Source organism: Melozone crissalis, unplaced genomic scaffold (genome assembly GCF_028551555.1).
Source record: "Melozone crissalis strain CALT ecotype California unplaced genomic scaffold, PUWL_Pcris_2 ptg000009l_1, whole genome shotgun sequence".
NCBI classification, from domain to species: domain Eukaryota; kingdom Metazoa; phylum Chordata; class Aves; order Passeriformes; family Passerellidae; genus Melozone; species Melozone crissalis.
In genome coordinates, this window is record NW_026535787.1 from 16,370,430 (window position 1) to 16,382,603 (window position 12,174).

At 58.8% G+C, this 12,174-nt stretch overlaps 1 protein-coding gene across 4 annotated transcripts in view; it reads right to left on the reverse strand.

Annotated features, from left to right (window-relative positions):
- Positions 1–540: 540 nt before the first annotated feature.
- ARAP1 (ArfGAP with RhoGAP domain, ankyrin repeat and PH domain 1) overlaps positions 541–12,174 on the reverse strand; it is a 36,134-nt gene continuing 24,500 nt past the window's right edge. For 2 of the 4 annotated variants that reach the window (XM_054270391.1, XM_054270394.1), the window contains 21 exons: positions 11,385–11,519; positions 11,013–11,148; positions 10,407–10,509; positions 10,124–10,319; positions 9,753–9,798; positions 9,382–9,545; positions 8,879–9,091; positions 7,835–7,940; positions 7,466–7,613; positions 7,177–7,260; positions 6,956–7,024; positions 6,686–6,803; positions 5,749–5,862; positions 5,234–5,376; positions 4,516–4,548; positions 3,591–3,673; positions 3,077–3,127; positions 2,621–2,684; positions 2,303–2,458; positions 1,339–1,376; positions 541–1,158 (listed from right to left, as the gene is read on the reverse strand). In XM_054270391.1, coding sequence (XP_054126366.1) covers positions 1,359–1,376; positions 2,303–2,458; positions 2,621–2,684; positions 3,077–3,127; positions 3,591–3,673; positions 4,516–4,548; positions 5,234–5,376; positions 5,749–5,862; positions 6,686–6,803; positions 6,956–7,024; positions 7,177–7,260; positions 7,466–7,613; positions 7,835–7,940; positions 8,879–9,091; positions 9,382–9,545; positions 9,753–9,798; positions 10,124–10,319; positions 10,407–10,509; positions 11,013–11,148; positions 11,385–11,519 — 2,180 coding nt within the window. In that variant the 3' untranslated portion in view covers positions 541–1,158; positions 1,339–1,358. The remainder of the gene's footprint in view (positions 1,159–1,338; positions 1,377–2,302; positions 2,459–2,620; positions 2,685–3,076; positions 3,128–3,590; positions 3,674–4,515; positions 4,549–5,233; positions 5,377–5,748; positions 5,863–6,685; positions 6,804–6,955; positions 7,025–7,176; positions 7,261–7,465; positions 7,614–7,834; positions 7,941–8,878; positions 9,092–9,381; positions 9,546–9,752; positions 9,799–10,123; positions 10,320–10,406; positions 10,510–11,012; positions 11,149–11,384; positions 11,520–12,174) is intronic. The other 2 variants (XM_054270393.1, XM_054270392.1) reach the window with 2 other exon arrangements.

The following is a 12,174-nucleotide window of genomic DNA, read 5'->3' on the forward strand; positions in this document are numbered from 1 at the left end:
TGCCACTCAGGCTGAGCTCCAGTGATGTTCCCCACCACGATGGCTGTGAGATGAAGCTCAAAGGGTTTCCATGGCAAGTTCCAAGGTCACAAGCACTGGCAGGCAGCAGCAGCACACAGGATCAGCCATGGGCTATGGGGAGGAGTTCCTAAGGCTGCCATGATCCAAAGAGACAGCTCCCAGCCTCTGGCTTTGAAATGCTCATTGTGCTTCACACTGCAAGGGCCAGGCCCTGAAACACACCTGCACATGTGTTTCTTGGCAGCTCCCACCCACTCCTGGTGATCTATAGTGGCAGTCCACCAACCCTGGCACTGGCAAGGCTCAGCAATCACAGCAGAGGATTGTTGGACTGGGGTTCCATTGCTCTGTCCCCAAAAAGGCAGCTCACTGCCTTCCCCATAGCACCCATCCTCTGGCAACCATGCAGCAGGTGCATCCAGGACTGTCCCTCTGCACTTCCAGCTCTCAGTGTCCCCCCCTGCCCTGTGTGGCTGGCAGAGACCTGAACACTCCCACTTGGTTTCTTAAGACCTTTAATATCGTCAAGAGGTGGCAGTGGGACACAGGGGCCGCTCCTGCCATCTCCATCGTGATGGATGGAGGACAGAGCCCAGAGGCACCCCCTCCCCAGTGTGGGTGAATACTGAGGCTCTTGTCATCCTGCCCTACCCAGCACAGAGGGGACCCTTCCCCAGGAGTGATGGGAGTAGGATGATGGCAGTGCCTGAGGCCAGGCATGCATCCCATGAGAAAGGCTAGTGCAGCATCCCACAGGAAGGGATCCCACCTGCCTTATCACTTCAGAGGAGAAAGACTTAAAAAGAGGGGATGGAAGAGGAAACACAAATGCCCTCGACTGCAGCTCCCAGTCAGGCTCTGCTTCTCCTCCCGGAGCTGGGAAAAGAAGCGGTGGCCAAAGGCAGCTGGGGCACAGAGTCAGGGCTGACATCCTGTGGGCTGTGTGGCAATGGCTCCCAAGCCCAGCTCTGCTGGGTGGGGGTGGCCTCGCTGCCATCTGCCCTCCTGGCTGCCCATGGTCCCCACAGTGGAAGGTGAGAAGGCCCAGTGGAGGCTCTGGAGGCAACAGGACCCGGGCAGGTGCCGGAGTACGGGGCTGGCACGAGGCCCCGAGGGCGGCCCCACTTGGAGATGAACCTGTGGCACAAGTGGAGAGCAAAGTGTCAGCAAAGGGGACAGAGCAGGCACTTCCAACCCATTTTCACCTTTGGGGACACATGCCATGTCCCCAAGCCAGGATGGCAATAGGACAGACAGAGCCATTGGCTCCTGCTGTCATCAGATCAGGACAGGGAGTGCAGGCAGGGTGAAACTCACTGGCATGTCAGTTTTCCAGCTCAGACGTTCCGCAGAAGCTGGGGACAAAGGGCAGACAGATCACCTTTCATCCTCAGCCTCCTCCTCCTCTCTGTCTGCACATCACTGGCAGCATGGCACCCAGGGGGACACAGGGAAAATGCCCAGCAAGAGAAACTATGGTCGCCCCAGGTCACACCACTGCAGTCCCAGAACCTCCTCCCATGCTGGCCCCATTGTGGGTGACACCCACTGTCCCCTGGGAGCCCTGGTGTGCTGGTCCCCTGCACCAGACCATACCACCACAAGCACACTGTGAAGCATAGCCCACAGCAAAGCCCCTGGAGCCTTCCCCACAGCCCTTTGTTATAAACCTGGGCCTGTGCAGGAGTTCCAGGGCAGCAAAGATGTTGCCCTCTGCCTTTGGGGCATCCCTGAGCACTCATTGGGTGATGCCCAACTGATGCAGGTGGGGGATTTCCCTGGCACAGCCCTGTCCCCTGGTTTATAACAGCAACGAGGGCCCAAGCCATGGGCTTGGAGGCAGTGGGATCATCTCTGTCCCACCACCAGCCTCGTGGCTGGGCAAGAGTCCAGCAGCAGCACCCGCAGGGTTGAGGGACACTCAATGGGCAGGACAGCTGTTGCAGACAGACAAGACAGCAGGATGGGGAGGTGATCTGTGACCAGGACGGAAAACCCAACCCTGTTAGAGGAAAAATCAGGAGCATGGCCACATCCTTTCCTTTTGCATCACATGATTTGGGACCCCCTGGACCCAGGAGACTCCAGCAGCCCCCAAAGGATCAGCTTGCCCCCCCCCCAGATCCACCACTGGAGATGATGCAGTACATAAGGAATGGGAGCAGGAGTGGGAACCAGGACATCCCCCACCCAGGTTTGGAGACCAGGACCCGCCCATCATGTGATGCAGGGGGGATGCAGCCCTGCACGGAGGAGCATCCAGCGCCCCCAGATCACTCACAGTTAGGGGGTCAGTAGCAAAAGCAGCCACACTGTTCCTCATCTCGCTCTCATTGCCCCGCAGCGGGATGAGGGAGATGTTACCCAACCTGGCATCCTGCAGCGGCCGCGCCACCCGCGCCCTGGGACGCTCCGAGGGCCACAGGGCACCCCCGTTCTGCAGGCAGAGGGGACAGTCAGGGACACCAGGCACTCACCCGCCCCAGGAGCTCTCTTCTGCCCCGGGGTGCTGGTGTTTAGGGATGCTTGGATACCCCAAAGGGTTTCTGCTGTCCCCCATGGGGTGCCACAGGGAGGGATCATCCAGCCCACTGCCTACCTGCACCTGAAGGAAGGTGGCAAACCACTCCCGCAGGTCAGCCTGGGTGTCACAGCACAGGTACCTGTGGAAACAGTGTCAGCAGCCAGAGGAGGTGGTGGTGGCAAGTAGGGTGTCCCCTCTGCCCACTGCAGGGACACCTGCCTGCTCCAGAGACCTCAGCTGCTGCTCTGCATGAGAGCCCAGGGGACTGAAGGGGACAGCCACAGGGGTTCCTCAGGGGGAACCTGTCTGGGGCCAGGAGTGCTCAGCCAGGCTGTCTCCACACATCTAATGTCCCTGCCAAGGTCAGGAGAGTGCCACTGCATGATCTTCAAGGTCACTTCCCACCCAAATCGTTTCATGATTTCTATGATTCCCCATCACCCCTGCCATGGCAAAGGCTCCAGAGAGCTGCCATGTGCCTGTCTGTCTGTCCCAGGGAGAACTTTAGTATCCCGTGTCACCTTCCCTCACCATTGCTGCTTCTCGTGCTTCTCGTTTTCATAGAATACTGTAAAGCCCCAGCTGGAAGAGAGGAGTGAAAACATGAATCCCAACAGCCCACGCAACCTTCCTCTGCTGGCCAAGTACCCCAGCAAACCCCTCTCATCCCTTCCATCCCCGTCTCTGCAAATCCCCCACTGTCCCTGCAACTGCCCACTCCTGCCCACAAACCCTCCCCCAGTTCTGCAAATCCCCTCAGCCACACAAACATACCCCGGGACAGGGCCAGGAACAGGGCTCGGGAGAAAGACAAGGTGGGGACAGCGCCAAATACAGGGTGGGGACAGTGCCGGGGACAGCACAGTCCCTGCTGGTTGGACCGGGCTGCAAAGCGAGCTACAGGGCTGCTCTGACACCTTGTGGCAGGAGGCCTGGCCAGCAGAGGACGGGTCCAGCATTCAAAACTGTCCCTGTCCTTTTCCCTGTCCCCATCTCCACTGCTATCCTCATCCCTCGGCACCACAGGCCACCCTTTGCTGCTCACCACGTCGGGGGTCGGAGCTTCTTTTTAACGCCCAGGTAGACCTTCAGGTTTCGGACAGGCCACTCCTTCTCTGGCTTGTGACTCTGGGGGAACAGGGCACCAGCACTGGGTTGGTGGCTGCCAGACCTATCCCCACCCAGCACAGTCCCCACCGGTGCTGGGATGGGATCCACCCCCAGCAGGGAGGAAAAGCTGCAGTGATGTGGTGACAGGGAGGAGGGTGAAGCCCAGCATGGAGCATGTGTCTGTCACCCATGGCAAGGGCCACAGGTAGCAGGAAAGGGACACAGGTGGCCTGTCCCCCCTAGCCAGTGCCAGTTGCCTCCTGAGCTGGGAGCAGCACTTGCACATTGTGACAGGGTCTCAATGAGAGTCTGGCAATAGACATTTCCCATGGGATCCCACCTCATATCCCTCCTCAGCATCATGGCCACAGCCATGGCAGTGGTGGATCTGGATCCAGTCTGCCCAGAGCACATTCCTAAGTGTCCCACTGCCATCGTGGCACAGCATGAGGACCCTTCTAGTGCTGGCTGTGCCTTGCCATGATGCAGAACCAGGTGCCACACTGAGGGACCCTCCATCCATGTTCACATGCAAGCAGTGTTGACTTACAAGAGCCCGATCCAATGCCTGCGGGATGGGGAAGCAGCTCAGCCCATCCCTGTCGTCTCTGGTCCCTTCCCCAGACCCAGCTCTGGCTGCCCGGAGTGAAGGACAGCAGGACCCACAAGCCAGAGGGGCCAAATGGGGAGAGCTGGTAGCACCAGGGACAGTTCCAGTGATTGGCACGTGTGTGCTACAGGATTGGATTTGGGACTGACCCTGGATTGGATCCGAGGTCAACCCTGGGCAGACTTGTAAGGGCAGAGGGCATGAGAGCCCCTGCACCACAGCTGAGCCCCCCGCTCCCCTCCCTACTCACACTCTCCAAGGGGGGGCTCCGCTGCCTCAGGCTCTGTTCAACAGAGGAGAAGGGTTAACAGAGATGGGGGACCCCTCCCTGCAGCCCCCCTGTGCCCACAGGTGGGCACAGGGATGGAGTGCTAATGGAGTGGTAATGGAGTGTCACATCAGGGCAACCAGGAACTGGGGGGGCACAGAGAGGTTGTCACTGCACAGCCAGTATGCCAGCATGTCCCCCCACAGCCCTGGCACTGACCAGGAGCTACGGGATCTGCTCCAGGTCTGGGTGACAGCACTCCAGGGACCAGTTCTGGCACTGCCCACACTGCCCTTGGCTGCCTGAGCTGCCTGTGCCATGGCAACCCCATTGCAGCTTGCACTGATCGAGCAATGTCAGCCCACGTGAGTCCCGTATCCTTAGGGAATCCCCAGAAAGCCACAGTGTGGCAGGGCAGGGGAAGGGGAAGGGTGGGGAAGGGCCAGGGAAGGGGCAGGCAAGGGAAGGAGATGAAGGGGAAGGGGAAGGGGAAGGGGAAGGGGAAGGGGAAGGGGAAGGGGAAGGAGGAGACAAAGAAGGAGGAGGAGAAGGAGGAGAAGGAGGAGAATGAGGAGAAGGAGAAGGAGGAGGAGGAGGAGGAGGAGGAGGAGGAGGAGGAGGAGGAGGAGGAGGAGGAGGAGGAGGAGGAGGAAGAGGAGGAGAAGGAGGAGAAGGAGGAGGAGGAGAAGGCAGGGCTCACCCGCACTTCTTTGTAGAGGCGCAGCCAGGAGTGGTTGAGGATGAAGTAGCGATCATGGAAGCCAGTGCTCAGCCCAAGCCCCAGCAGGTTCCTCTCCTCCCGGAATTTCATCATGCCATGCTTGCAGTCACCCACTCTGCTGGCTGAAGGCACATGCCTGAGTGGCTCCAGCCCCCCAGGGGGGACAGGTCCCCCAAGGAGGGCACAGCCAGACCCTCATCCCCTGTAACAGCAGCCCTCCAGCTGCTGCAGAGTCCTGGCATTGCCCCTTGACTTCCAGGCCAGGCAGGAGCAGCTTCCCTACTGCTCTGGGCACAGCATTTGGCCATGACACCATATCAGGGGACTCCAAGTCACATGCTAACTGAGCTGGTGCCTACTTGGATCTCATACCATCTATTCCCCATTCCCAACCCCTTCTCCATCCCCTTCCCTCCACTCTGCATCCCCATCAGTGTTCAATCCTCATCCCATCCCATTCCTTGCCATCCCAGACCATGGCCCCTGCCTCTCACCAAGGTAGAGGAGCATGTTCTCCATGGACATCTGCTTCTTCACCACCAGGTAACTCTCTGTGCCCAGGCAGTGCAGGATGGGCAGAACTTTCTCCGAGTAATGCAAGGGCCGCTCTGTAAGTCAGGGGACAGTCAGGTCCCAGGAAGTGCACCCAGGGCCAGCTCCCATCCAGAGAGTGTCACACTTGTGTCCTGAGGGTCTGACATGGCCTTGCCACTAAACTATGTCCCCAGGTTCCACACCTACAGGTCTTGTCAATTTTTCCAGGGACATTCCACCACTGCCCTGGGCAGCCTGTGGCAGGGCTGGACAACTCTTTAGTTGAAGGAATTTTCTCAAATATCCAGCCTAAACCTCCCCTGGCATAACTTGAGGCCATTTCCTCTTGTCACTTGTTACCTAGAAAAGACTGACCCCCACCCACTGGCAGCAGGACCTCAAGGCACCAGCAGACAGGACCAGGCTCTCATCCCAGTTCTGTTGATCTCTCCCTTGCTGCTGCCTATGGCCAACATAGGGCTGCTCACTTTGGTGGCCAGAGAAGCTAGACACCTCCCCCATCAAAGTTTCAAAGGCACTTGAACTCCCAAGGATACAGACAGATGCCCTGGCCCAAACTTCAGCTGATCTGCAGTACTCGGCCATGTGCAAGCTGGATGAGGTGAGCAACTGTCCTCCCCTGAGCACCTGGAGCCCATCCCAGACTGCTCCATGGTGCAATCACAAGGGGAGATTTTTCATACCCGTCCCTATATCCATTCCCATCTCCATCTGCATCTCTATCCCCATACCCATCCTTACTCCATCTGCATCACCATGTCCATCACCTTTTCCACCCTCATCCCCACTTCATCCCCATCTGTATCCCTATCTCCACCTCTAACATCATCCCCACTTCCATCTTCATCTCTCTACTCCTCATGCCCCTGCACCAACCTGCCTCTTCCCTCTCATTCACTTCAAAGCAGCTCCAGTAGTCCTTCTCCTTCATGACAATTTTCCGCCGGTCCAGGATCTCAAAGGTGAGCTCCTCAGCCGTCATTGTGGCTGGGATCTGAGGGAGGGGGCAAGTCTCCATCAGTCAGAGCCCTTCCACCCCCACACCACAGACACCCAGCTCAGCATGAGTCCCCATGCCTCCACAGAGGCTTGGGCATACAATGATGGGACCCCTGTCCCCTCTGCACCCTCTGCCCAACCACTCACCTTGACATGCTGTTCTGTCTCTGTCTTCTTCTCCTCCAGGTAGACAGTACAGATGAAGTCACCAGCTTGCTGGAGGGCAACAGTAAAGAGTTTCAACCTGCAGCTTCCCATGTGTGGGTGAAATCCCCCCACCAGTGTGGACATCCCTTGCCCAGGGCATGTTCATGCTACAGTAGACACTGAGGGCCCCAGGAGAAGACATCTCCATGTGCAGGACCCACCTGTGTTCCACTGGACGATGCCTCTCGCATCTTCATGATGGCTGTGATTTCATCCTGCTGCTTCTTCATCTCTTGGTCATTGACCTGCCAGGGAAGAGAAGCCATCAGGGCTGACCAGACCATTCTGGCTCCAAGCTTCAGCTTTCCAAGGTTTGAAAAGACATGGTCCTCTCTCCCCCCTTGTCTCCAAAGCAAAATGTCTACAGACAAAGCAGACCTGACTTCCTCTTCCTTCCACCTCTCCATTCCCTGTGAATGTCTGCACACTGGGACTCAGGGGTGAACCTACATTAAAGATCTCCACGTAGTGACTGATGAGGTCCTCCACCACACGTCCTGCCTTGTAGTCCTTCCCGTCCGTCTGGAAGAGTGTGGGCCCAAAGACAATGGCCAGGTTGTGTGTGTTCATCTGGTTCTCCCCAGAGAAGCACTGGACCCTGTAGGAGACTCTGTCAGGATCCTGCCCCAAAGCCCTCCCAGACCCCTCTCTTCAACCCCCATGCAGGACACGATGCTTGGCATCAGGCACAGCTTGGCCCCAGACTCCTCTCCTTTCCTTGCAGGGGACATGAGTAAAAGGACAAGGGCTCTCCCCCACCCCAGAGCCACCAAGGACCCCCCAGTGGAGAGGCTGATGCCCAGGGGGTGGATGCCATACCGGAAGAGGTGATTAATGAGCGCCTTCAGCGTGGCCCGGTTCACCGGAGGGAGGGCAGCCAAGAGCTGCCGGTACTCGCCAACCTTTGCCCCCTCATCCTCCAGCGCTGCCAGAGGGAGAGAATGAACATGGAGGAGCACAAAGTGGAGATTAGGGCTCAGGGACACACCATCCCCTCTACACACTTCACTTCCCCTCTCCTGTCCCAACGTGGGGATGAAGCACCCCAAATCCATCAGGCCAGAGAACATCCCCTGTCTGCAGAGCCAGAGCATGCTGGAGCTGGAGCATCCCAGAATCATGGACCAGAGTAACCCAGCATCACGGGGCTGGAGCATCCCAGCATCATAGAGCCAAAGCACTCCAGTTCCATGTGGCCAGACTGCCCCAGCTCCATGGGGTTGGAGCACCCTAGCTGAATGGGGAAGGAGCATCTCAGCTCCATGGGGCTGGAACCTGCCAGTTCCAAGGTGCTGGAGCATCCTAGGCCTGGGGAATCCCAGGTCCATGGGGTCACGGCACACCTGCTTTATGGGACTGAATTGTCCCAGACCTGTGAGGCCAGGGCACCCGGGCTCCATGGGACTACAGCATCCCAGCTCTGCAGGGCTAGATCACCCCTGATTCATGGCAACAGAGCATCCCAGGATCATGGGGCCAGAGCATCCCAGCTCCACAGAGCTGGAGCATCACAAGGCTGGAGCATCCAGCTCTCTGAAGCCAGAGCATCCCAGCTCCATGGCACCACAGCTTGTGTCTGTTTTTCTGCTGGGTGCACTATCCCAATAGTCCAGTGAGCAGATCCAGAAGGGAAGGGGGACCTGGCTGTCTCCCCTGGCTCAGCCCCACCTTTGCCAGAGCATGAGTCTGTACAGGGGCAGAATGAACACACTCCACTCCCCACCCACCACTTGAGACCCCAGCACAGGGGAACATGTGGAGCCCAGACATGTTTCTCTAACCCAAGAAGGGGACAAATTGGCTGCAAAGATCTGGGTGGCCCACACTCCTCCTCTGCCACCCCAAGCAGCCCCCAGGGCTCACCTGTTGCCCACAGCCAGTTTGGGGCCCACCGCCGCGTGAAGAGCCCATCCCCAAGGTCACGGAAGAAGCGTTTGAGGGTGTTGGCAACATCATCCACGTGGTGCTCGCCCTCCTTGAGGCGGACACAGCGCGCATCCCGCTGCAGCACCTCCAGCAGGCTGGTGGTCTTGGAGTTCTGCCCGCTCTTGCGGTAGATTCCCTCAGATGTCAGCCCTGTGATGGAGCCAGAGGGAATGAGACCCCCTCTGCAGGAGACAGACCTCACTCCCAGCCCACCATCAAACACTGCCAGGTGCTACAGAGAATCCTACCCTGCAGGTGCTCCTGTGACTGGAGACAAAGCCCTGCTAGAGATGGAGACCTCTCACAGAGCTGCATGTTCAGGGAGGGAGGGAATCATGCATCACAAGCATGTAGGGTTCTCAGCCTGCCACACCACAGCAGTGGGATGACCTGAATGCCATGCTCTGGTCCCTGCCAGCATGCCAGGCCTTGATCCATACCGCACTGAGTGATGTAGTCGATGCAGCGGTCCACCAGCAGCGGGACGTCCGACTCCGTCAGCTGCTGCTCCGACAAGGTGTCTCCCGAGCTGCTCGCAGCCTTCTGGATGGCATGGACCCAGCCCAGGAAATCTAGCTTCCGCTCCCCTTGGATGTACAGCGTCCTGCCAGCAGGCTTAGGCTCAGCAGGGGGCTCCCCCCACACCCCACTGCATGTCTGCAACCCCCAGGAAGGCTGACCCTGGGGGCCTGCAGGTGAGCCCAACTCAGTTTTGGGGGTCTACAGTCATGCCAGGGAGGGTAAAGACACTCCAGAACAAATGAGGGGTGTTTGGCAGGGGGGAGGGGGGCCTTTTCCCCCACCTTCTTACCTCCGCCTCTCCACCAACACCAGAACCTCATGGTCCCCCTGGATGGCTGGAAAGGAAGGCAGGGAGCCCATCACCTACGGGAACATGGGGTGCCACAGCTCCCCTAGACCCACATGCTCTGGGAGGCTCTGCCAACAGGTCTGGCTCCAGTCCAAATAGGACAAGTAGAGATGGAGAAGAGGATGGAGAGGGGGAAGAGGATGGAGAGGAAAAAGAGAAGCTGCATTCCCTCGCTTTCAAGGGACCCTGAGCTCCACAGGAGCGATATCCACCAGCCTCCCACCAAAAGCTAGGTGTACCCTAGAGCAGGATTTGGGGGACACACCCTGCCCCCAGCCAGGGGGTCCTGCCAGCAGGGCAGGGGTACTCACACAGCTCCTGCAGCTTGCGCAGCTGGAGGGGCTCCTGCCGACGGCCATCCTCGGAGCAGACGTGGAGAGTGGAGCCAACCAGGGCAAACCAGCCCTCCTGGGCACGCTCCAGGGTGAGACCCCCTTTGTAATGCAGTCGGCCAAGCCTCTCAAAGTCTAGCGCCAGCAGCTCCTCGGCACAGGGGTGGACAAAAGACTGAGCCAGGGAGGAGAGGAATCCATCAGCACCACTGTGTCCAGTTGCCACCAGCACCCAGGGCCACCCCAGGCCCCTGCATCCCACCTTGGCAATGGACTTGAGCCACTCTCGAGCAGAGGCGGGGCTCTCCAGCCCAAAGAGGTAGAGTCGATCTGCCTCGGTGTACACCTCAAACGTGCTCTCGATCCTTCAGGAGAGAGGAAAAGCAGAGCCTGGGTACCCACAGGGGTGGGATGGGATAAAGCTGGGTGGGTGACAGGGGCGTTCCAGGGATGTGAGCATCCTGCTGCATGGCTGATGATGGCTCTGACCATCATCAGCTATGATCTAATGTGGGATCCCCCCACCATGGCCCCGGGCACTCCAGCATCCCTGTACTGCCAGACACGTTCCAACAGGTGACTGCACAGGGGCCACCGAATGGTTACAAAGGAGCTGGACTGGGGTTCCAAAGGGATTACAAAGCAGCTGCAAAGAGGTTGCAAAGGTGTTACAAAAGTATTGGAAAGATGCTCCAAAGGAGCTGCAAACTATTTACACAGAACCCTTGCAAAGCCATGGTTCAGGGGCCATTGGTGGGGCTGGGGACTGCAGTCCCCTGTTGGCACCCCTCATGGGGGCCACTGCAGCCGTGCCAGGCCATGCAGGAACAGAGGGACTGTTGGGGTGCTCCAGGGAGTGCAGCCTTACCCATGGGCATGGAGTGGGTTGTTCACCAGGCAGACAATCTCCTCCACCCTGATCTCGCCATTGGGCACAGTGTTACGGTCGTTCTCGTAGTAGCTGAGCACGCCGTCCTGCAGCGTGCACCACCGCCTGCTGAACTCTGCACGGCACAGGAGGGCACTGAGCAGCCTCCCTGAGCTCTGGCCCGCCCCATGGCACCCACCCAACCAGCCTGGGAGCAACGCTGGGTGCCCATCTGATGTGACCACCCACCAAACCAGCCTACCAAGTGGTGCTGCACTTCCCCACCACCTTTTCAATGCCTGAGAGAACAGAGGAGGGTGCAATTTCTCCTATCAATCTCCCAGCTCCCTTTTTTCTGCCTCACACATGTACCTTCTGGGCCCTTGCGCTCACTGATGGGCTTGACCATGGAGGGGGTCTTGTAGAGGAAGCCATTGTGGGTGATGGAGGGCAGGTGTACAGAGTAGGGTTTCTCCTCACTGCACACCATCTCCAGGCGTGGCGGCTCTGCAGGCAGGGAGATCAGTCTGTCATGGGGAGCTGCCCCCTTCCCCCAGCCCCATCAGGCAGCTGGGATTCCCCCATCCCAGCACAAGGAGCACCTCACAGGCTGCACCCCGAGCTCCCACCACAGCACAGCTGGTGTGCAAGGAACAGTGCTGGTATCCAAATCCAGGGTTGCCTGGAAGTCATTCCACATCCTGAGTCCTCCCCAAAGCCGCTCCCTAAGCATTGAGCTGGGACTGGATGGGAACAATGTGAGCCCGAGCTCTGGATTTCTCACTGGGGTGGCCTGGGAGGCCTTGCAGCTCTCCCAGACACCTTTAGTGCTGACGCATCAGGAAGAGCTGGGCCAGCCCCCGACCTGGGCAAATTCCAACTTCCGCAGGAACGCAGGACAGACTTGGCTGCCGAGGCAAGGAGGGAGGTGACAGCTCTGGCAGGTGCTGGCCAGCCCCCCACACCTCTGTTCCACCCACCCAAGTGCTCCTGTCCACTTGCCCAACACCTGTATTAGGGTGAAGATCCCATGGGAGCTGTCAGCACTCCTGGAGTCAAGTTCAGGGGCCGGGGTGCACAGCCAGCAGAATGGGACTGGTTATTAGGGGGTCAGTCCTCCTGCCCCAGGGACATGTTGGAGGGGGGCTGCCCATCTGACAGA